The 24,595-nt window shown below is 30.5% G+C and overlaps 2 protein-coding genes and 1 long non-coding RNA gene across 3 annotated transcripts; all 3 read right to left on the bottom strand.

The window, feature by feature from the left end:
- Positions 1-2,481: 2,481 nt before the first annotated feature.
- LOC118063464 (NDR1/HIN1-like protein 12) lies at positions 2,482-3,516 on the bottom strand. The gene has a single exon (XM_035077506.2). It carries the CDS (start codon positions 3,303-3,305, stop codon positions 2,718-2,720), a length of 588 nt encoding a protein of 195 aa, XP_034933397.1. The 5' UTR covers positions 3,306-3,516; the 3' UTR covers positions 2,482-2,717.
- Positions 3,517-9,341: 5,825 nt separating this feature from the next.
- On the bottom strand, positions 9,342-14,943 carry LOC118063463 (two-component response regulator-like APRR9). Its single transcript, XM_035077504.2, has 8 exons — positions 14,376-14,943; positions 13,584-13,745; positions 13,356-13,486; positions 13,135-13,266; positions 12,196-12,313; positions 11,685-12,090; positions 10,244-11,036; positions 9,342-9,865 (listed from the first exon to the last, which is right to left on the bottom strand). Exons 1-8 carry the CDS (start codon positions 14,581-14,583, stop codon positions 9,764-9,766), a joined length of 2,052 nt encoding a protein of 683 aa, XP_034933395.1. The 5' UTR covers positions 14,584-14,943; the 3' UTR covers positions 9,342-9,763.
- Positions 14,944-22,909: 7,966 nt separating this feature from the next.
- LOC118063462 (uncharacterized) lies at positions 22,910-24,354 on the bottom strand. Its single transcript, XR_004689909.2, has 2 exons — positions 23,783-24,354; positions 22,910-23,331 (listed from the first exon to the last, which is right to left on the bottom strand). It is a non-coding gene; the product is annotated as an uncharacterized lncRNA (long non-coding RNA).
- Positions 24,355-24,595: the final 241 nt, after the last annotated feature.

Here is a 24,595-nt window from a genome sequence, read left to right as displayed (position 1 = left end):
AGAAATTGCATTGCACATCTTTAATCTCATGCACCAAAAAAATAAAAGAAATGTCTAGATATTTATATGTTTATCATTATATTCATTTTAATAAATAAAGATAGTTGAAATTATTAATCTTTTTATAAGCAATTTTATTATTGTATTATTAAATGGAAAAAAGAATTCAAAGAGCTCCCCACACTATGTGATCGTTTATCTTAATATGCTTCTTTACATTAATTTACCAACTTGGTCCGTAGCTAGAGTTAAAGTTTTTTAGTAATTATTAACATATTTGATTTTTTTAGTTTATTTTATTGAATTTCTTCATTGTTGAAAACTGGTTGCTAAGAACCCCTTGTTTTTAGCATTTAAAAAAATATTTTCATCCATTACACAACGGAGCTCAAGCACTCAACTAGCATTCTTCTATTTTTAATTTGAACGGCTCATGAATAGAGTTTTTTTCCTGCATTAACATAATTTACAAAATAATTCTCATTCTAGCAAACAAACAATAATTTAAAAATAATTATTTTCGATGCGATTCGGATTTTTATTAAAAAAAAAAGCAACCAAACTGAATTTTTTTAAAAAAAAAATCAAAACCAGTTTAAACCAACCGGTTTCAGTTCGGTTCGGTTTTTAGAACAAAATTGACAAACTAATCGGCTTTTTTTTTATATTTTTTTGGGTTTTTTTCGGTTCGGTTCGGTTTTTTTCAGTTTCAAAATTTTAATCAGTTTTTTTTTTGCAATTTAATTTTTTTAGTTATTTTTTTTATATTTTTTCAATTTAATTGATTTTTTATTTTTTTCTTATCCATGCAATAATTATGCATGTAGTATATACACTACCAATGATCATATACAACTATTATTTATCTGTTATATTTAGAATTATTTTAAAAACTGTGCTAGTTAAAAAATAATTTTTTCTAATGTGCTGACGTGGGAAAAAAGGGTCACGAATGGGCGTCTGATAACTTTTGCTCTCTCCAGCCTTTTGTTTTTGAAACTTGACAGCAGCCCACGCGCTCCAAGCTTAATTCGAGAGAGACAGCCTCCACCTTTCTTTCATCGGCAGGCTCTGAAACAAAGGTTGATTTGCAAGCTTTCTTTCGATCGTTGATTCCCAAGGCATCTGGGTAATCACGCAATAGGAGACTGACATTAAGTTGCCAAAGTTACGGGAATCTGATACCCGCATCATGTAGAGAATCAAGTCTCAGTTGGTACAAGATTATTCAAAAATGCGATGCTCCATGCAATATCAGGGGCTGTCATCCCCCACTACAAAAAAAAGTCTAACTAAAGGAAACAAGTAGACATTAGTTTATATTTTTAAAATAATTAAAATGACCCAAAAACATATGATAAAAAATAATTTAAAGGGAGGAAACGAAATTTAAAAAGAACACTAACTAGAATATTAATAGTTATAAAGACCATGAATAAGTGATATAAGAAACAAACTAAACTAAGATTTGTTTTTGTTATAAAAATAATATAAATTATATCTTGAAAATTTCATCTAAAAACTTAAATTATTAAGTTATTAAGTTAAAATAATTTTTTGACATAGTATTAAAATCTTAATAACTAAGTTGTCATGAATTTAAATTTTATTATTTTTATTTATTTAATAAAAAGTAAGCACGTGAAAGTTTGTGTAAGTTTCAAGTTTAAAAAGTTTTTATTTAAAAAATAATATAAATTAAATTGAAACCTTGTGCTTGATTTTTATCAAATAAATAGGGATTATAAAATTTGAACCCGTAACTGCTTAATTGGTCATTAAAGCTCTGGTACCATATCAGAGAACAAATTCAATCTAAAAACTTAAGCTATTAGATGAAGTTCCAAGATATGATTTATATTATTTTTTAATAAAAATTATGCTTACGATGGAATTTTAGTAAATTTTGAAAAACAAATTATATTTCTGGATATTTTTTAAGTGTTAATGTCAATTTAAAAAATTAAAAACATATATATTATTTTAATATATTTAAAAAATAAATTACTTTAAAAAACAATTCCAACCAAACATGCTTAACATACATAACAAGAAGCAAGCAGATTAAGATGCTTTTCTTATCAGCATTTTGACATATTCCATATCCATTGGAGCACATATGTTATGTTATGAGTGAAGCTTCGTGTTCGTTACCAAAGTCAAAGTAGGTCAAGGTAAAATTTTATTTATCAATTATCATTTTTTTTTTTTTTTTTTACTCTGCTGCGAAAAGTTTTAAACTGCATTGGACATGCTTTTAGATGGAGAAGACAACCGGTCCATGTTTGGCCGCATGGAGAGCCATGCGTCTCGTTTGTTTTTACTCCAGTGGTGACATAATTAATTTGAAATTAATCAAAACCTTGTCAGAGCTAGTAATTACCAATCGGTTCTACAGAAGGAAAAAGAAGAATTTCGCTTTTGTTGCTGTTTATATAAAATCATGATCATCGGACCATATATATATATATGCACGGATACTGGACTAGAACATGGCGTTCTCGCCTGTCTGAACTTCCTTAATTTGATCATCTGCCATTCATATTACAAGCTACTGCTGCTTGAAAGGAAGATAAAAAGGGAAGTCTGCATAATATATTTATAAAAGGAAAAAAAAAAAAAAACACTAAAACCTCGCATAAAGAAGGAAAAAAACACAGAAGAAATTAGCAAAGGCACCTGCCCTTGTAAGGTTTCATACCTTCATGATTAATAATTCATATATCGACTTTACACTTTGGAGACCCAAGCAAAGGCACCTGCCCTACAAAGCCCTTCTTCAAACCCACCCAGACATCACACTTCACATAAACTCCATATCTCAGAGTCTTTATAGCCCCAGCCTTCCACCTTAACCTCCCCAACAACACCACGCTCAGCGCCACAACCCCATACGCCTCATCCATCACCAACCCGTTTGAAACTTCCACTGACACCGGCACCCCTGCCCCACCAAGCACCGGAGACAGGGCCACCGTGCTCTTTGTCGCGTGATAAAGTGGTGGCAATGCCAGTGAAGGAGTTAGAGCTTGGTTCCTATATGATACATAGGCAGTGAGTTTATCATACATGATTGAGACCCTCCTGTTAGGGTTTCTAGTGACAAGAGTGAACTGCATGGAGGTGGAAATGAAAGGTGGGCATGTGGTGTTAAGGTCATATATAGCTGCCCCAGCTACAGTGAACTGGGGCTTGTGAGGTCTGTAAATTAACCAGACTATTAGAGCTGCAAGACCTGCTAAGAGAAGGAAGATGGTGACTATTGTGCAGAGAGCACGGAGTGTGTTTCTTGGTGATGATGCCATGTGTTCTCTAGGAAGATGATGACCAGGTGTGGGTTGATTTCTATTGGTTGGTGCTCTTCTGCCATGAGAAATATGATTATATTATTGGGTGTTTATATATATATGCGAACACTGGGGGGAGGGCTGAAAGATGCCGAGTGAATATAAGAGAAAACAAGCTGAGGAAGGAGAAAATCCATGGGACAAGTGTATCGAAAAAGGAAGAGGAAGAGGGGAGAGTTTATTGGTTAGCTTCGAACTAAAGTTATCTTTAAAAAGAAAATTATTTGTGGATTAATAGGTGCTCTTCTCTTTTTTTTCTTTTCTCTTTTCAAATTTCCTTTTCTTTTCGTTTTCATAACAAAAAGTAAAAATTAATAATAATGAAAGTTCTAAAAAAACAAAACAATTGAGGGTAGTGGTTCACAAGAAAATATTTCGATAATGAATACAATAGGATGTTCGGTCAATACCGGTCTGAGCTAAGCTTTTAGTTAGATAAAAAAAATCGTAGTAACAAAATATATTTAGGTGATATAGAAATATTTGTTGTTATTATTAAATCTAGCATGGAGAATCAATCTTAAAACTTATAATTTGATTTTTTGTTTAACACAGGATTTAAAATTAAATAATAAAAAATTAAATTGATTCTAAGTGGACTCAATCAACTTGTTCGGTCCAAAAATAACTCAATTTGACTAATAAAAAAAATTTAATAATGAAATTAACATAAAAAAATCTCTCAACACAACTTTTTTTATAACTCGAGTTTAAAATTAAATTGTGTGGGAGTTGTCACAATGTAACTCAATCGACTTGGTCAATCTAAAAACAACCAAACTAACCGGTAAAAAAGATATAAGGATGAAATTGAAATGATGAAGTTGACATTAAAAAAACCTCTTTATTAGACTCTTGTCTAGTTTGAGTTTAAAATTAAATCATGTTATAGTTATCTCGATATACCCAATTGATTTGACTGGTTCAAAAGTAACTTGGTTGGCTGGTAAAAGGATTTTGAGAATGAAATTAAAAAAGAAATAATGAAACTAACATGAAAAAAAAAAAAAACTCTCGAACTGAATCTTTTTATAGCTTAAGTTTAAAATTAAATTGTATGATAAATGCTCTTATATGATCCAATTAACCTGATCAGTTCAAAAAACAACCCGAATAATTATTAAGAATTAATAATAAAAAATGAAATAAAGGGAAACAAGTGGAAAAGAAGGCTAAATTAAAAAAAAAATGAAAAGAGAAACTTTCCAGTTATTATAAAAAAAAAAAAAAAAAAAAAAAAAAAAAAAAAAAACTACACCAAGTATTCCAACTCTTTTAGTGTAATAAGGTAATATGAATTACCGTCAACCATATATATACACACACACACACAGTGCGCGCGCATGTGCCAAGTACACTTGTGCAATAACGCATGATGATCAGCTAGCTCCCCTTCTAATGGTTGACATTTTAATCCAAACATGATGGGTTTTTGTCTGGTTTGAATGCATGGAATCTTTTTCATTTCATTCGCTCCGAGCCAAATATAAAAATCCAAAATTTATATTTACTGAAAAAGATAAGAGCATCATTAAATTCAAAACTTTATCTAAATACAATAATATATATACACACACATAATTTCATGTTCCCACATGATCAATAACTATATAGGAATAATAATTTTTTAAATGAGCACAAGTAAGTTATTTTGGAAATCCAACAATTAATACTTATTACCATCTCTAATAATCATTACTAGCTTTTTATTTAATAAATAATCGTTAAAAAATTATATAAGGACAAGAATTATAAAAAATTTATAATTTATAATTAAAATAAAACATATATATAACGCACCATGTATCCCATTAATTTCTAATACTTATTTTGGTATTAAAAACATTATTCTCGGAATGATGTTATAAATAAGTCAATGCACAAAGTCTTAACACATGACATATAATTTAACAAAATTGAATAAAAGGGTAGAAACTTCAACGGAATATATTAATAAAGGAGTAAAAATTGTTAAAGAAATTATATAAAGACAAGAATTATAAAATAATAATAATAATAATAAGGGTATAAGAGTACAAGAGCAAAAAGGGACATTAACCAATAAATATTTATTGGGTATTTATTGTTTCATATTAGAAATGAATATCTAAAGTATTTATTTATTTAATAAATAATAAATAAAATATAAATATTTCCAAACTTCATCAGTGAAATTTAATGCAAACCCGATCTAAAATATATGCATTAGTATTATATTTTTTCTGCATGAATAAAGTTGGTGGCTGATTTCTGCCTTTTCTACATGCCTTTTTTTCCCCACAGCTAATGCCTCGTCAGATCCAACATTTAAAAGGTTCAAGTCCAAAGTATCTACCCCCTCTTATTCGCTAACGAGTCGTTATTCGTATGCATTTTTGTTTTTATCTACCCCACTTTGTGTTTTTGGTATTAAAAACATATTTTTATGTTTTTTTATGGTTTTAATATTTTTTTAATCTACCCCACTTTGTGTTTTTGGTGTTAATTTGATGTTTTTTAAATGAAATATGGTGGTATAGTTTATAAATAAATAAATACATAAAAATATTTATCCAATATTAGAAAAAAAAACACTTTTTTCTAGGTATTTATAAGTCGTAAGTTTCTAATATGTAGTAAATTAAGTGAAAGTTATGGTAGATAAACTCTCTTAGTAGGCTTTATAATGCTATTTATATGGATATTTATAATATGTCAAGTGAGATTCATTTATTTTTTAATTAATTTCTTTAATTTTTTATAATTAATTTTGATATTTGTTAATTTAGAAAAAAAAAATTAAATAACAGTTGTTCAGTTTAATTTTAAATATAATAGTTTTATTAACAATTATATAGTTTCATTAACAGTCATAATATTAAAAAATGCAATGTTTTATTATAATGTTTTCAAGTCTAATAAAATAAGTTACTGCACAGAAAATATATATACAAAATACATATTTTATTTTTTTAGTCTTCTCTTCTCATTCTTTTAGAAGTTTAGAGGACTTAATTGTATCATGAAAATATTGTATCTTTGTGGGACAAATAAACAATATAAAGATATTATTTTCATACCTCTAAACCAACTCTTTATTTATTTTCATCTTAAACAATTTCTCCAAGAAAATATATTTTAAAAACATATATAAAAACAAAAATTATTGTAATCTCAAACCCTTCATATTTGCTTCCCCTCCAAAAATCCACAAAACACCATTGTCTAAGAAAACCAAATGACCATTTGCTTGCCTCTGAAAATGCATGGTAAAAATGATCTTTTACCCTTAAAATCTGAAAAAAAAAAAAAAAAAAAAAAGGTTTTTCGTTAAGTTTTTTTTCATTATTTTCTTTTTATTTGCACAATAAAATAAAGCTTATACCTTTGGCTACTTAGGAAATTAACCAGGGGTTAATTTATCTTTACATTTTTTATATATAGTAAAATTACATATTTAACCTTTAACTTTTCAAGTTTTAAGAATGACTTTAGAGGGTATTTTTATCTTTGTGCCATGATTGTTTTGTAATAATGATATGCCCTTAAATACTTTTTTGTAATTTTCTTATTCAAATATTAATAAATTAGAAAAATATGATGACGCGTGACACATACATATCAGCACGTCAGAGTCCTCCACATTATTTCGGAGGTGTGTGAGGACAACGGTTGCCAAAAAAACTTGATTACTGTCTCAACCAATGCACAAGGTTATGGCCCTTCTATTGGGGTGGTGCATTTGGCAAGGTGGGCGGCAATGAGTTTGTCTATTGCCCTTCGTTTCTCTCTCCTTGGTATTTCTGCCTTTAAAAATTTAGTTATGTCTTATATTTTGTATTTGTTTTGGGTTTGGTTTTTATTCTTTGGATTTTTATTTGTTTTGATTTTAATGCTTCTTGAAGTTTATTTATTTCAATTTTATCCTTCTGTATTTAATTTAATTTATTTTTTAATCCAATTTTGGTCCTTATTCTTTTAATTGCTATTTTTTTATCCTTTGCATTTATTTTATTTTTTCAATTTATCCTTTAGAATTTTCAATCATTTTTTTTTTTCAAATTGTGGTCCTCATTTTTTTCATTACTCCTTTTCTATCATTTTTTTTTTCATTTATTTTGTTTTCAATTTAATCATTGATTAGTTCCTTTCAATTATTTTTTGTGCAAGATTTAGTCCTCATTGTTTATTTGTTTTTATTTTTTATAATTGAGAATTTTGCTTTGTAATTTTTTCATGCCTGCTTTTTATAGGATAGTCTTAATCTCCTAACCTGATCCATCAATTTCAATGATTTACCTAGTTTGAGTTTAGTAATTTTTTAAAAAAAACCTTTTTGGAATTTGTTTTTATTATTATTATTATTATTTTCATTTGACATTGACTTATTAGGCCTTGAGCATTATGATTTGTTGAGCTTTTCTTTTTGTGGAGTTATTCTCATCTTATATCTCAAGTCGCAAGCTAGTCAAGTTAATATGGGTTGACTTTTAAAAAAAAAATTGATTTTTTATTTGATTTTATTCTTTGCCATTAAATTATTGACCCTTAAATATTATCATCTTTTCCACCTTTCTTTACGCAAGGTTATCCCAGATGCGAGGTGGTCAAGCATCTCAACATCCCCTCCATAAATAAGCAGCGCATCTAGCTTAATCGTGGCCGAAGTGGTGCATGTAGCCTTTTTATTTATTTTTTACTTTTCCTTATCTCCTACTTGATTTTCACGTTAGCCTAAAAAAAACCAAATCAACTCCAAAGGTTTGCTATACTTAAGATTTCATCTTATTCTCTTTATTAAATTTTTTTAAAATTTAAAATAATTTATGGAAGGGGTTTTTTTCAATTTCATCGTTGTTCTCTTTATTGCAATTTTTTATTAAGAATAATTTATTAAATTAAGATTTGTTTTTCAGATTTGGTCCCTACTCTTTTTATTGCTATTTTTATATATTTTTTGCAATTGTTTTTTATGGCAATTTCACTTGTTTTTTTCCTATCAAAACTAATCTTTTTTATTATTATTGTATTTTATTTTATCTTGCAAGAATTTTTTATATTGATTTTTTTCTTATTTCATCCTCCAACATTTAATTGGACGGATGTTTAGCTTCTTTGTTGAATCCAAGTCTAAAATTTAATGATTTATTGGTTTAAGAGATTGATTCCGATTTATAAAATTGACACGAGTTTTCGTGGTTTTTTTCTTTTTATAAATCTTTTTTTTCATATACCATTCTTTTATCTTTTGTTCGCTTTTTATGAGATTTTTAGCAAACTTTAAAATAACACATGCCACCTTGCTTCTAATATTTTTTTGTCTTTGTTAAATTTAGTTTTTCTAATGGAATTTTGTTTTAAAATTGAATTGAATTAATTAATTTTATCCTTCAACATTTAATTTTTAAACTCCTAGATTGAATCCATATAAAAAATTTAATGGATTGCGAATTGAAAGTTTAACTTAGATTTACAAAGTTTGTACCGTCTTGATATTCTTTCTATAATGAAAAAAATATATGATTGGCTTTATTTTAGTTTTTTATTAAATTAAATTTATTAATTGCATCCATTTTTAATTTAAGGAATTTTATTTTTTAATTTTTTTTGTTTTTTAAAAATTAATATTTTTTATTTATTTTCTATTGAGATATTCCAATATCATATCTTGAGTCATGAATTTATTAAACTTTGTCAGTTTTTTTGATTGCTTTTTAATATTTCTAAATCTCAAGTCAGTGACCATAATTTTAATTTTTTTAAAAAGAAAAATTTGCATTGTCTCAATTTATTTTCTACAATAATAAAAAAATAAATAAATAATAGGCGCACAGTGTAGCTTGAGCGACCTATTACAAGACCTTTTCCAGGACTATTTATTTATTTATTTTTGGGGTTTTCCAGTCCATGAAGTAATGCTTCCATAAAAGGTTTGCCTAATAAATAATCAATCGTAGCGTCCAGAAGTTTTGTTGTCTATTTAAGATAATCAAAGGAACGAATGCCTCAATCAGATGAACCGAACCAAATTAAACATAAAGAATACTAATAATATCCACTTTCTCCTACTTAATTGATCAACAGAATCTCAGGCAGGCACAGAGTGGAAGCTGCCCAGCAATCATATAAAGCAATACTTGTGAAGCTAACAGGAAGAAACAAGCCCACTTTAAAACTATCAACCCAAATTTTCTACTTTTAAAGCTTCCTAAAACCTACAAGTCAGTCATCTACTGCGCGAGAAAAGAAATTAACCAGAGTAGAAGCGGATTCAGACTTCACCCCATAATTACAAGCCTACCTTTTCTAGTAGACTCAAAGGTAAAAGAGGTTGCAAACACATTCATATCTCACACCATAGACATGCCATCATTTCCAACACGTCAAGGCGCTCGAGCAACAAACAACAAACAGGTGTGCGATGATAAACTTCACGGTCAACCATTAGCAACTGGGCAATCATTTTGCACTTGACGAACAAATTGACCTTTCACCCGAGGACGTTGCTCTGCCAGTCTTTTCCGACTTTGGTATCGAACCTGCAGGTCAAAGGAAGTCTATGTTTAAGAATTGCAGATCATTTCATACATGTCTCGGTATGTGATTTTGCTATCCTCAAACACAGGCAATAGCATATCATTCCTAGCAGCTGAATTCTAACTTTTCATGTCTATGTCCATGAGATCAGCACTACAGTTCTGTAGAAACTGAAATTTCCGAGCTAGTTTAGATTACTCATAGCAACATATGAAAATCAGCAACAGGAAGAGTTGACAAACGGATGACAGTTTAAAGAATATTTTTGATAAGATACGACAGCTATATGACATGGGTTCACAAGCAGCTACAGATAGAGTCATCTCAATGGCACGAGCACATCAGCACAATATCTGCATAGAGCAATAAGTAGTACATACCCTTTTCTCATAGCATCGATCTTTCCGCTTCAAGCGAAACTTTGTTAGAGCAGCTTCTCTTTGGCTGGAGCGATAGGAATCGCTCCCTCCAAAACCATCATGATTGAAGTTACCCCCATTATTCAAGTTCTCTTGAGCAATGGACTTCTCAGCTGTCCCAACCGAAGAGGCATTTACATCGTTTCTACTGCCAAAGCTTTCATAGGCACTGCTATTATTATTATCAGCAACACGGTTACATAAACTACTACTAGTACTCTGACCAGCAGCGGGTGAATCATGTCTCATTTCATCCACAGGTTCCCTATTGTTCTGCTGAAGATCATTTTGGTCAACATAGCAGCATGTCGTTTCAGAAGAACACTTGTGGTTTTGCTTGGAATCAAGAACTTCAGGATTTGAATGAACTGAGGCAGTTGTAGGAAACGGAGACTGTTGCTGCCCCGCAAAATTGGGATTCCATGCTGGATTTGATTGTGTACAACATAGAGGGGAGAAAACATGACCACATCCGGTAGAGATATTGTCAAGCCTTGTACCTAAGACAGGAATCAATCCAAGTTGAGGGCTTGGATGTGCTAATTCCACCTTCCCAGATTGGCCAATGACGGGAGTGGTCATAATAATTTCTTGATTGCCACTCAAAGAGGCATCATGTATCTGAGAAATAGTACCAACATTTTGAGCAAGTTGATTGGATGACGGATCAAGAGACTTACTGGCTTCTTCCTTGGAATCTGAGCCATTACTGGCAGATGTTGGAAAAGGGGATTGCAGTGTCTTACTATTGTACCTGCAGAGAGAACCTATGCGTTAATCAGAGTAGCATTTCCACATATGACCTTCTAGAGTTAAAAGAAATAACTTTCATTAAAATTATGCAATCAGGGTGCAGAAACCACTTTTTTTTCTGACAAAGGTGAGGCTTGAACTCAAGAATCCATCTCTCTTCCTATACAAGCCCATTAGTTAGGGCAGAAAACACATCATATAAAAAGAAAAGACTGTAAAAACACAGCTCCTGTTCTTCAACAAATCAGTTGAAGCAGTGGATAAAATTATGTAATTATGATCCTTTCATTCAACGATTGGGGAACAACCTATCTAATATCAATACTGAATCTCATAGCCACCTATGCCATTAAATCCACCGTCTCAGAACTCCTGCTTCTTCCTTCATTTAAGCCTAATATTTTATTATAATAGAGAAAATTATACTGAATAAGCACAAGAAAGATAACCTTACATTATAGCTAAATAATTATTTGAAAATAAATATAAAAACAAGAGAAAGAAAAGCGAAACTGAAACTGAAACAAAAAAGAGGAAAACTTGAAGAGAGATAGACTCACTTCCATGATGTTAAACTAAAGTTTGAGATGGAAAACAGTATGATGGCCCAGGTTTTATCTAATATTCAGTATTGGGTACAAAAACTTACAATGAGAAGGCTGAGGAATTGGAATGGTTCAATGCATGTCTTTCATCTAGCCCTTGGTTCTTTGAGCTACTGGGATACAATCCTCTGAGAGAGAGTTCAAGTAGTGGAGGGAATTCAAACTTGTTTGTCGCATCATGTAAACTAGAGTGTGTATATGTGTGCTTTGGGCGATTATTAAAGGAACCAATCAAGTCAATGGCTCCACTTGAGGTTTCACCAAGTACATCATCGTGGCCATAGGAGCTATTAGCAAGTTCCCTATCATTTTCTAGTCTCGAGTTCTCATCATGAATCGCTGACTTAGCACAAGCATGCTCCTCTACCATTCTCGGTGCAGTTGGATTATAAGCTCCATGGTACGGTTCTCTGTCAGGTCTCGTCCTGTTTGACCTTTCTTCTACAAATACTGTGTTAGAAGTTTTGTTAGGTATTATTGAACAAAGAAAGCAAAGTTTTCAAGCAGTTGTGATAAATGATAAGTAAAAATTAGGAATGGAAACGTAAGACTTACCTCCGGTATTGCTCTCAGGATTTACTGGGCTTTTATTTAATTTGGCATAATCTTCATACTTCTCATTATCTGCATCGCTCAAATTTGAAGCACTCCTATGCTTCAGATGTGAAAGTCCCTGTATATTTTACATGTGAACACTCTCAGCTTCCAAGCAAGGGGTCGTACAAGAGCTCTGCACGGGAAGTGGCAAACATGCAGTCTCTATGTGATACTTTATGAAGCCAACCTAATCTGGAAAGAGAAATTTTCCTCACTCTACAAGTGTCCTACATGAATTTCATCATGGATCCTGGAAATATCTATAGCTTACTGCTTTATAAAGATTGTGCAATTGATGAGCCAAAAGGAGATGGGAAGCAAAGAGGAAAGTCAATTGATTCTCGGCAGGTTACATGAAAATACTGAATCAACTATTTCTTCCCAAGTCTGCATCGCATTCAGAAGAAGACATATGGGAATAGGGAGCAACGGTCAGTTCAGTTCGCTAAAGACAGAAGGTCCAACTGAACCAATTTTATTTTAAAATTTGAATCGAACTGGAAAACCAGTTCAAACTGAACAACTCAGTTAAGTTCTCGCAAATTAGTCCATGGATCTTTTAATTGGGCTTTTTTAGAGGATTGGGTGAAATGGGCTTGGGCTCTTTAAGTTTTTTTTAGTTTTCTATTGAAAAAAATCAGTTTGTTTGGATTTTTGGGTTGCTCTCGGAACCAAAAATGACTGATTTTTTAAAATTTTCTAAATAGTTTTTTGAGTTTGATGTCTTGGGTCGGCCTTTCCAGTTAATTTTATGTTGGTTTTTTTGGTTAATTCGGTCTCTCGTTATTTTGCTCACCCTTATTTGGGAAATTGGCAGACATTACATCACAAGAATAGATTCAAAGACAGAGACTAGATATTTCTACAGGACGGACAATTAAGTGACATAATACTCACTTGGGCATCACTCCCTTTCTCGCTGCAATCCTTATTTTTCTGCAAAGAAGTCGCAAAATCACTCGAAGCTGCGTTGTTTTCAGATGAGGCCTCAACTTTATGCGAGTTTCGAGGGATTTTTCCGGCACTTAGCTGATCAATAATTAAAAAATAAATCCATTAGTAGCATGCTTTTGAACCAGAAGATAGAACGAAAAAATGAAGTTGAAAGTTAAACATACAGTTTGCCTTCTCCAAACATGCTGCCACAAGTTCCTCAATTCATTCTTCCGAACAGGCTTAACGAGAAAGTCAGCTGCTCCTTTTAACATGCACTTTAGAACCACACTAATTGAATCGTGTGAAGACATCACTGTATGTTTATGATGCAGAAAATTCCTAACATTGTTTAGCACCACGACAAACAAAATATCAAGGTAGTAAAGTAATAAAAACATGCTTTTACATACTTATGACAGGAATGTTTTTGCAAACATCATGCTCCATGACCAAAGCAAGAAACGCATATCCCGATATTAATGGCAACTCCACTTCAGTTAATATGAGATCTATGCTATCGGGTCTCTCCTTCAAAGTCTCCCATGCCATTAATCCATCAGGAACAGCAGAAACTGCTCAGAGAGAAAAGTATACATCTTCAGTCGAAGACCATGATACCGAAAATTGAAAATGTCATGATTTTTTATTTTTTATTTTTATTTTGCAAATTGCAAACTCAAATTGTACTCGAATATTAAATATAATGTTCAATTACATCATATAACAGAGAAAGAGGGAAAGAGGAATCAACAGGTTACAGAGCAAGGGTCAGAAGTAAATTCATCCAGGCTACATAGCATGATAAATATTTTTCCATCAAGAGCAGCAAAAACAGTAATGCCGCCTTATTCAACCAAGCATGATAAATAGATTTAACACAAATTCCAGTTCCCTAAAAAACAAATCAGAAGTGAAATATCGATTTTTTTTATATAGAAAAAAAAAAAAAAAAAAAAAAAAAAAAGAGGAATCTCTATCAAAATCAGCAAAAACAGGTCAAGATGATAGCGCAGCCACGAGAAACTGACATGTTTATATCACCAAAAAAATTAAAATTTTTGTCTACTTAACAAAGATAAGTTGATCGAGAAGAAAAAAGAAATGAGAATTGAATTTAAATTAAATTAGACAGAAAAAAGAAATTACAGAAAAATAAAAATGATGGTAAAGTCAACGAAGAGTGAAAAGCAAGAAATTAAAACCTCTGTATCCGCATTTTCGGAGAAGAGCAACAATAATCTGACGAGTAGAATCATCCGCTTCGACCAAAAGAACTCTGAGCACCATCTTTGGTAGAAACTTTTCCCAACGAACCACCTCCGACGATCCAATATCCTTCTTCCCTGTCTCTAACTCCACCACCATCCCCCCCGCCTCATCACTACTATTACTCACCGCCACCTTACCCATTCTCAAACACGATTATACTTATACAAAACAAAACAAAAAATTTGAAAATTTGAAAATAACACAATAAACAAACCCTAATTTCTGCAGAGAAGAAAAATCAAAATGAAAACTGTAGCGGTATCAGAAAGAAAAAACGAGAAGAGAGAGCGGGTTAATGTTAGAGCAAAATTAACCTCGTCCTTAGCAAGACAGTAATCAAAAAGAAATAACTGAAATTAATTTTAGTGAAGAGAAGAGTTAGCAAAAACTGCCTCCTTATTCCAACTTGCACTCACAACCGCAAAACCGCTGAAAATATCTTCTCGTCTGAAGGATTTTTTTAATTTTTTAAGCTGAGAGAGTTTCGGTTTTTTTATTTGATTAAGGAGATCTGAGGGTCGATCAAAAGGTGGCTCGCCATTGGCAACTGGTTTGTTTAGATGACGTGTCAAAATATGGGCCACTGTTTTTATTTTTCTTGTAGGAACCGGTACTTCTATCACCATGCTGTGGTTTTAATTGTCTTCTCTGGCGGGGGCATATCTGGACACGTGTTGCGTAGTTTTGGGATTGTTGGGAGAGATATTTTTGAGAGGGGCTGCCACGTTGGCCTTGGAGAGCATAGTTTGAGATCTTATGGTGAAGCGTTTGGCACGTGGAACGTTCAAGCGAACCTTTTCTTCGTGTATTAAACTTAAGATAGCTATGACTTTTAATTTAATTTTAAGTTTTTCTTTAGTAATATTATTCTTCTGGTCTAGTACGTAGTACACTGCATGTCGTATCGGTTTACACTTTACTTAGAATAAACGTGGATCGCGCTATGCCATGAGTTTGTATTTTTTTATATAAAAAATAATATCAATGTACCGTAAATATATTTTTAAAAATTAATAATAATTCATATTATACTTCTTACCAGGTTTAATAAGTTAGTTTTATTTTAATTAAATGATAAAAATAAACAATGATAGTTAGCATTAAATTTTTAAGAAAAAATCACGATAATCTAGAAAAAAAACCTTTAAAAGTATAAAATTAAATAAAAAATAACAAAAAAAAACAAATCAAGTCAGCTCGAGGTGATATGATAAAAAAAGTAACTTGGATAATAAAAGACAAGTTAATCCATGGTAACCCGTAAACCCCGTGGTCCAGATTATAAGATCAAAATAACTCATATAAAAGAAATTAAAGAAAATCACAAAGCTGAATAAAAAAAAATAATCAATTACACAAAAAAAAATCTAAATAAAAAGATAGTAATTAAAATAATTAAGTGAAAATCAAAATAAAAATAAATTAAAGGGTACCTATAAATTTTTGATTGAATGATTAAAATGAAAAGAAAATTAACTTTAACAAAATGAAAAAAAAAAGAGCAAAAATGACCACAAACTTGGATTGAATGATGAAATTGACAACCATTAAGACTTTTATAAAAAAAAAAAAAATCAAGGACCAAGGAGAAAATTTAAAAATCAAAATAATAAGAACAATATTGAAAAAAATATATATGAAAAATTAGAATTGAAAGAATAAATTGAAAATAACTAGAACTTTTATAAAAAGATTAAGAACAAAAATTAAAAATCAAAAGAATAAAAATCGAAATTGAAACATCAATAATAAAAAAGAACAACCTATAATTTTGTGAGGGAAGAGAGAGAAAAAAAAAAAGAAAAAACAAAGAGGTTAATCAACAATAAATCACCAGGTTGTCACCAACATGTTTCACATGAGGAGGAGGAGGACTTGGCGACACTTATAATGACACAATAAACATGCCTTTTATATCATTTAGAGGTGTCTTTTTTGTCATTCAAAGTGCATGATGTCTCCTATGTGCTAGCAACCACTTTAATTTAATTAATATTTATTTATTGCTAAAATTAAAATGTCGTTGATGAACCTGGTAATCACATAAACAACCTAAGTGAAAAGACCTAAAGGCCCTTGGATGCATGGTTTAGTTTTTTTTTATTGCAAAAGTAAACTTATCATTTTACTATATTTTAAAAATAAAAAGACAAATATATCCTTATTAGCTGGTTTTAAAAAATTAGCTTAGAGAATAATTAAGTCATTTTATAGTAGTAATAAAAATTAAAAAGGCACTTATATCCCTAATCAATTTAATAACTAATGGGTCATATAAAAAGACCAAAATACCTTCAACATCAAGACCATTAGTTTTTTGTTTTTTGAAAGGATAAAAATATAATTAGACTGCATTGCATACGTACACTAAAAATGCCTTCATTTATTATTATTATTATTATTATTGTTATATCTTCCCTTATGGTTGATATGTGCGAGACTATTTGTTAGGTTCCACTGATTTACCATCATCATCCATTGTGTTGAAAAAAATTATTTATTTTGTTTATTTGAAATGTATCTAAATTCTTCTGTATTTCTTCTTTTTCAAAATCATATTGCAAGGTATTTTAATAAATATAATTTGTAAATATGAGATAATTTTTGTTGTAAGAAAAAAGTTTTCTTTCTTTCTATATTCTATAGCATGAGGATGATATCTCTTATTAGAAGTTAGCTCTTTCTAAACAATAGCATTTTCTTTATTTGATTTATAAAACAAATAATGTTATATAACTTTTCAGAAAGACTAAATTCTAGTTGTAGGGACATGCACTCAAATAGGTATTTGACTTGTGATTTATTGTAGGTGGAATAATTTTATTTTTAAGTAAAAAAAATGAGAATATATAGGCTTTTTCAACATGTTTTTTGCCATGAAAAAATTCCTAATCAAAAATAAAAAATCCATTAAATAAATCAAGAATTACTCATGCCAATAATTGAAAAACAAATTGTTAATAATAAATAAAGATTAAACTGGAACAATCAAGAGAAAGGTATATATTTAAATATTTGATCTCGTAACATGGGTCATAATCTAATTATATTTAATAACTTTTATTGTAGGTGGAATTTTTTTTTTTTAATCAATATGTGAGTTGGAGCAAAAGAAATTTTAAACGCTAAAAAAAGTCTGGGAATCGTTAACATATGTTTTTTAAAAAAATTATTTTAACTAGGAATTCAAAATTAGTTGAATACTAGTTCAATTGATAAATTAACAATCACTTGAAATAAAACTTGTATCACGTGCACTAGTCATAAATGTTTCGGCAAAATAAGTTTTTGCGGTAAGAGGGCTGCAAATTAGCGGCACGTAAGCGTGTTTGGTAGTGTGATAGCGACTATTTTTTAAATAGTTTTTCGTACCGAAATATATGCAATGATGTTTTTTTATTTTTTAAAAATTATTTTTGATATCAGCACATCAAAACGATTCAAAAACTCAATTTTAATAAAAACAAAAAATTTAAATTTAAACAAAACACATGTACAACCTCACTACCACACGGTGCAGTTAAGGTGCGGGCCGTTCCAGTGACGACAGGTGATTTCATTCTTTGCGTCTCCTCGTGAAAAGCATGACCGAACCCAACGAATCAGCGAAGGCGAGCCCTGACCAGACATCTCTTAGACCATCTTTATCCAATGAGGAAAAGGCACGCGAGAAAGAAATTGATGGCATTATTAGCTAAGCGTCCACCGCCGCCGCCGCCGTTTTAGCTCCATTTATTTTGGGTCTTTGAATGCTTGTATTAGACGGTACGTTTGCTGAAAAATAATATTTTTTAAAAAATAAATTATAGAAAAAATAAATTTTGAGAAAGTGAATTTTGAAAAAATATTTTTTCGATATTTGATAGTATAATAGAAAATAAGTTGGAAAATATTTTTTAATATTTGATTATATCATGAAAAATGAGCTAAAAAATAATTTATTAATATTTTATTTTTTTCAAGTTTATTAAAATAATGAAGAACAAGTCTTACAAATTAAAAAATTGAATGAGAATAAATTGAAAAAAAAAATATAATTTCATAAATTATCTCAAATAAAATAAATAATAATCAAAATAATAGAGATCAAATCTAAAAAATTAAAAAAAAAATGAAAGATGAAGAAATTAAAAATAATAATAATCAACATTTCATAAATTATTTCAAATAAAATAAGTAACAATCAAAAGAATGAGGATCAAATTTGATAAATAAAAAATTTCAATAAAAAAATGATTAGAAAAAAGCAAATAGCAATTATAAAAATAAGGATTAAAGTTAATATAAAAATTAAATTTTAAGAGATGAAATAAAAAAAATATTCAAAAAAAAAAATATATATATATATATATATATATATATATATCAATCAAAATTTTGAGAATCAAATTTGATATAATCAGCAAATAATGACATTTCTAATTTTTTTACAACTTCCGGAAAGTGTTTTCTACCCAAATTTTTCAGGAAAACACTTTTCTGAAAACCAAGCCAAATTTTCCTGTGACTGGAAAGTGTTTTCCGTTGACCAACTTTCCTAATGGCAAACAAACATAAAAAAATTTAAAAAGTGACTTCCTGAAAACCACTTTCTGGAAAATAAACACAATTAAAAGGGAAAACACTTTCCTGGAAATCAAACCAAATTTTTCGTTGATTGTAAAGTGTTTTCCGTTGACCAACTTTTCTAATGGCAAACAAATACAGGAAAGTTTGAAAAATTATTTTCTAAAAACTATTTTCTAGAAAACAAACATGGCCTTAGAACAAGAATCCAATCTAAGAACTCATGGAAAACTCAATATTAAATTCCTCTCGGAAGAGATGAACTAGGTGAAAAGCCTGAAAAAAAATAGAAAGACTTGTGCCCTCTGGGTAATTTTTTTTTAGTGATATTGTGGTGTTTATGATTTGTTTGATAGCCTGATTACGGTTACTTTTCAAATAACTTTTTGTGCTAAAATATATATCAATAATTTTTTTTTTTTTTTATTTTTTTTTTTGACTCAGCACATTAAAATAATTTTAAAATACTAAAAATATATTAATTTAAAGTTAATAAAAAATAAAAAAAATGTAAATTTTTTTTAAAATATTTTTAAAATACAAAAACAAAGAGCCTATATTCTGATCCAAAACATAATAATAAACAACCTTTCACCCATTTAAAAAAAAGGTAAATAATATGTTGTTTGGACGTGGAAAAAAAAAAGAAAAAAGAAAATACCCAGGCATAGTCCTAGGCTTCTAGACTTAAGCGCGCCTAAGATTTTTTAATTAAAGCCATGCACATGGGCTCTTTTAGACGGTAAGGCACGCTGGGTTATTTGAGCCTGTATGACTGATTTTTTTTTATAATTTAAATTTATTTTTAAAAATTAATTAATTGAAAATATTATAAGTATATTAATTTATTAAACTATCAAATTAATTAAAATATATTTTAGATATTATTTTATTAAATAACATTCTTTGTTTTTAAGTAGGATTATAAGCCTTTGTATAATATTAGTAAGATTGTTTTTTCCAGTGCATCATTTTTGTTTTTAAATTTTATTTGGTTGTATATTTTTTATTATATAAATAAATAAATTTTTTATTTATAAAAATAACATTATTAAGCTTATTGAGTCTATAACCTAGATCGTATAACCTGCATAGTATATTTAACGGTTTAGCTTAAATTGACCGATTGATTTGAGATTATTGAAAAGAAATTGAACAAATCAAAATAGAACACAAAACCTATGGGGGTGCACAAATACTATCCTCAAGAATATTTCTTTTGGTTATTCTCCAGGATTCAATATGTTCTTTCTTAAAAGGAGGGATGCAGAAATAACAAGCAAAAGGACAACAAGAAAATCCATCAAGGCTAATGTAGGTGTATGTACAGGATTGTTAGCCTACAACAAGTAGTAAGAAAATAAATAGGAGAATTAAAGTGGTGGTGGCTAGTGGTAAGAGCTTGGGACCAAGAGGTTTGCTTCCTCTGTGGTCTCAGGTTCAAGCCCTGGAGTTACTCATATGATAGCCACTGGAGGCTTACATGGTCGTTAACTTCATAGCTCGTGGGATTAGTCGAGGTACATGCAAGCTGGCCCGGACACCCACGTTAAACTAAAAAATAAAATAAAATAAAAATAAATAAATAAGAGAATTAAAGTCGGCAACGTCTAGTTAGAAAATAAATAGTAGAATTAATTGGTGGTACAACATTTTTTTAAAAATAGTTGTTAGGAATGTTAAAGAGCTCTTATAAAATATATAGTTGTTAGAAAATTAATTTTAAGAGTTTAAAAAACTATAGTGGCAATTTAAAAGCTAAAAAATAAATTATTATTGAATACAAAAGGTTCAAAAAGGATATGCGTCATCTCTTAGCAATCAAAGGTTTTTTTCTTACACAATTTAACCTTATGTGCACGAACTTACCACTTTATCTTTATTGGCTACTAATTTTAGGAGCAATTGAAGCTTTTCTCTTACACGATTTAACCTTATGTGCACAAACCTACCACCTTATCTTTATTGGCTACTAGTTTATATCAAAGTTTATTATATAAACACTAGAAGAAAATCTTATTTTTTCAATATAAAATTAAAAATTTATTAGTATATATATTCTATGTTCATAAGAAGAAAGTTGTGCTTTTCAAATGTAGGATAAAAAATTTTTTTAGTTTAAATACAAAAGAGAAAATAATATCTTTTTAATGTGAGATAGATAAAAATCTTTTAAAATAATCTTTTTATATTTCATTATTTACAACTAAGATATCATCGTATATATATATATATATATATATATATATATATATATATATATTGCTTTATATACATTAAATTTTAAGCTCATAATAAAAAAAAAACTTTCTCGCAAATAAAAAAAGACATGGATTTTTTTTTAGAGATGGTTGCTGGCAGCACAATTGAGAGAGAGGGAGGAGGGTGAGCTATGATTTTGGTTCTGATTTTTTAAGGATTTCTTATTACAAGAACGAAAAGATAGAAGATTTTTTTTTTAATGTTGCATGGATTTGTAATAACGTGGCATATAAATAACCAAACTGTAAGTAATACTACTAGTTATAACTTGAATATTATAAAATTTCTTGAATTGAACCAAATAGTTTTGAGGATTGGAAAACCTAATTCCTTAACTTGAGTATTCTCTTTTTTTAGTAACTCCTTTTCTTTCCACCATGTTCTCTCCTAAAACTTCATTTTTTTTCATAATCAAAGGAAAAAAAATGTAGAATTTTGATAACTCCATCCACACAAATTAAATAAATTCAAATAATAACAAATGAGATGGGTCATCACTACACTCACATCAATTATTGAAGAAAATAGGAGATGTGATGCAACATATAGCGTAAGAGTTTTTTAATTCATAAAAGTTTCAGGGCCCTGAATTGTAGAGGAAAAAAAGAGGAAAAAAAAAAAAAAAGACTTTCTCAAGCACTGATAACCCTACAGTGTAGAGAAAACCATGAACTAAGAAATTATGAATAAACTTCATAATAACCAATCTCTTTATTATTGCTCGCTCCTACTTCTTCAGCCTCTATACGGAGAAGAACGCAAGATGATCTTTTATAATATCTCCAGTTGAATATTCATAAATCAGCATGTCCTCCTCTTATCCTGATTTCCATAAGTGATCGGGACTTTTACTTTTATCCAAATCTATTTCGTCTGTTGTCTCTTTGGTTGTAGTGCCAAAGCCCAATGTCCCCATCAAATATGTCTGCACCAGCAGCCTCCATACAGACAAATGGTTGTCTTGGTGGTTTAGGAATTGGCCCGGGGTTAAACCTGGCCTGAGGAAAGTCTTTAGATCTTTGCTTATGAATAAATAAAATGGAGAGGTCGAGTGTTCTTTCTGTGCTGCTGACTATTTTCTTTCTCCTTTAAATAATAAATAGATCCTGAGGCTGGGGATCGCTAGGCCATAGAATTCTCGTGATGGTTCGCTAGGGTTTATGGTTTTTTAACTAGGGACAGAACTGGATACTGATGAGTGAATTGTAAGGGCAAGCACGAAGGTGTAATCAAGAAAATCAAATCTCAATTGTAGTTTCCATTCTGAAAAAAAAGCACGCAGAAGGAAAAGGTTTCAGTTGGAAGAATGGTGCCTAATTTGCTCAGAAAACAATTCCATGCTCAAATCCAGGGAAAATTTTGGCAGCTGCTGTCTTCTACTTGCGTCTTACACAATAAATCAGCTAAGTAATCAATCTGCAAGCTAAAATATTTTCCATGCCAGACCAATATGGAAAAGTGGTAACATGTCCCTCTGATTATATGATTCATCTCTCTCCCTCTCCCTCTCCCTTTCCCTTGTGGGCATGGTACCAAGCTTAATCTGGGTGCCAAAATATAATCCACACCTCAAAATTATCATGAACTGGAAAACATCACCACTTCAGCGACAACAAACTCAGAAACTAAGATATTGGGAAAAGATAAAGAGTATATGCACACTGCTTTTTTCAGAAAACAAGAAGCTACGAGAGTATATCAGAGCACATGAATATACAATATTAGTTTCAGCTAATTACAATGCTTAAATTTTCTCGTGTACTTTTAATATAAAGTTGATGCCTACAAAACTTTGACGGGTGCTCAAACTTCAGTGTGAGATACAAAACTTGAATTTGAAGGAACGAGGACGAGAAAGCAAACCCTCTGCCAATGTTTCAGGTAAGGAGAATGCTTCGAGCTATTGTAGCAAACCCTCTGCCAATGTTTCAGGTAAGGAGAATGCTTCGAGCTATTGTATTTGTCCAGCCTCATTACATAAATGCAAGCAGCAAAATCTCAGTCGGAGCTCGGTCGTCTCTCAACCCCTCTTTTAACAACTAAAACACGATCATGGAAGTCCTGCAAGAAAAATTCAATTAACGGGTAACAATGACAAACGAAGTGAAAGAAGAGAGAAAGTTGAAAGAAGGGAGGATGCTACTGAGCTTTATAAGTGATGAATCTTGTTTCACTTTTTATATTCAGCTAAAACTCAAGCTTCCACCTTCCCATCAGGTTAATTTCGTTTCAATCTTTTTAATTTCAGCAAAAAGCCTATCTACCATGCTTGATAGAATTTCATCTTTCCAATTTTTGGCTAAAATCCCACCAAGTTTCCAAATTATATAGCGCTGCAATAGAACCAAAATAAAAATTCACTTGAATTGAGTTAGGACACAGTTGTCTGAATTTCAGATGATCGAATCCAAATTTTGAAAAGTAAACTAGAATCCGTAGTTCTTTATATAACCCAACCCAGATGTCACTAAGAAGGAAGGAAGGGTCCAAAGTGATGGATAAAAATACATACCTCAACAGAAAGAACAGAGCCAAAAGACTTGAACATTTCTACAAGGTCTGCAATGTCGGAACACCTTGGAAGATTACAGACGTATAGTTCGCATGGTTTGGTTCGCTTCTCGGATTCAAAGTCACCATTCTCCTGGCTCACGTTGTTAATCTCCTCCGCAATCTCGGGTTCCTTATCTTCAACTGCTAAAACAGTGAGACCTATTCTTGAGGGCAAGTGAAGAGAGTTAGAGCGGAACAAGCGGCAGCAGAGTTTTGGGGTACTGAAGTTGGATTGGCGGAGAGAATGATATTGAGGTTGTCGTTGGTGTAGCTGCTGCTTTGGTTTTAGTTTCGAGAGGAGAAGAGAGTAGTTTCGGGTCCTCCTAAGAGCCTACTGCGGGTGGCCATTGGAGAAATGAGCTCCGAACTTTCCAAGTGGATATGGTTGGTCAGCCCATTTGCGAAACGGAGCCTCCAGCTCCAAAATTTGCATGGATATTGTTTTTGGAAAGGCGGATCGACCCTCTTACAAATAAGAGAGAATTTAAATTTCATTTGTGATAAAATTATGAATGCACAAGTAAATGAGAAGTTTTTTAAAAATACATACTAATCTATTTCTTTTTAATAAATGGGTAATTTGATTTTTTTCTATTCATTTAAATTATTTTTTAATAAATTAATAAGATACAATACATGTAAAAATATAATATGTGCTCACGGCATTATACAATATTTTTTTCTAAGAAAAACATTTTAATAAAGAAAGAAGAAAATATATAAAAATAAATAAATTGAAAGGTGAAATATAATTTCCATTGACATATAGCCG

The sequence above is a fragment of the Populus alba genome, chromosome 2 (assembly GCF_005239225.2).
Source record: "Populus alba chromosome 2, ASM523922v2, whole genome shotgun sequence".
Classification (NCBI taxonomy): domain Eukaryota; kingdom Viridiplantae; phylum Streptophyta; class Magnoliopsida; order Malpighiales; family Salicaceae; genus Populus; species Populus alba.
This window is presented reverse-complemented; position numbering and strand designations above follow the sequence as displayed.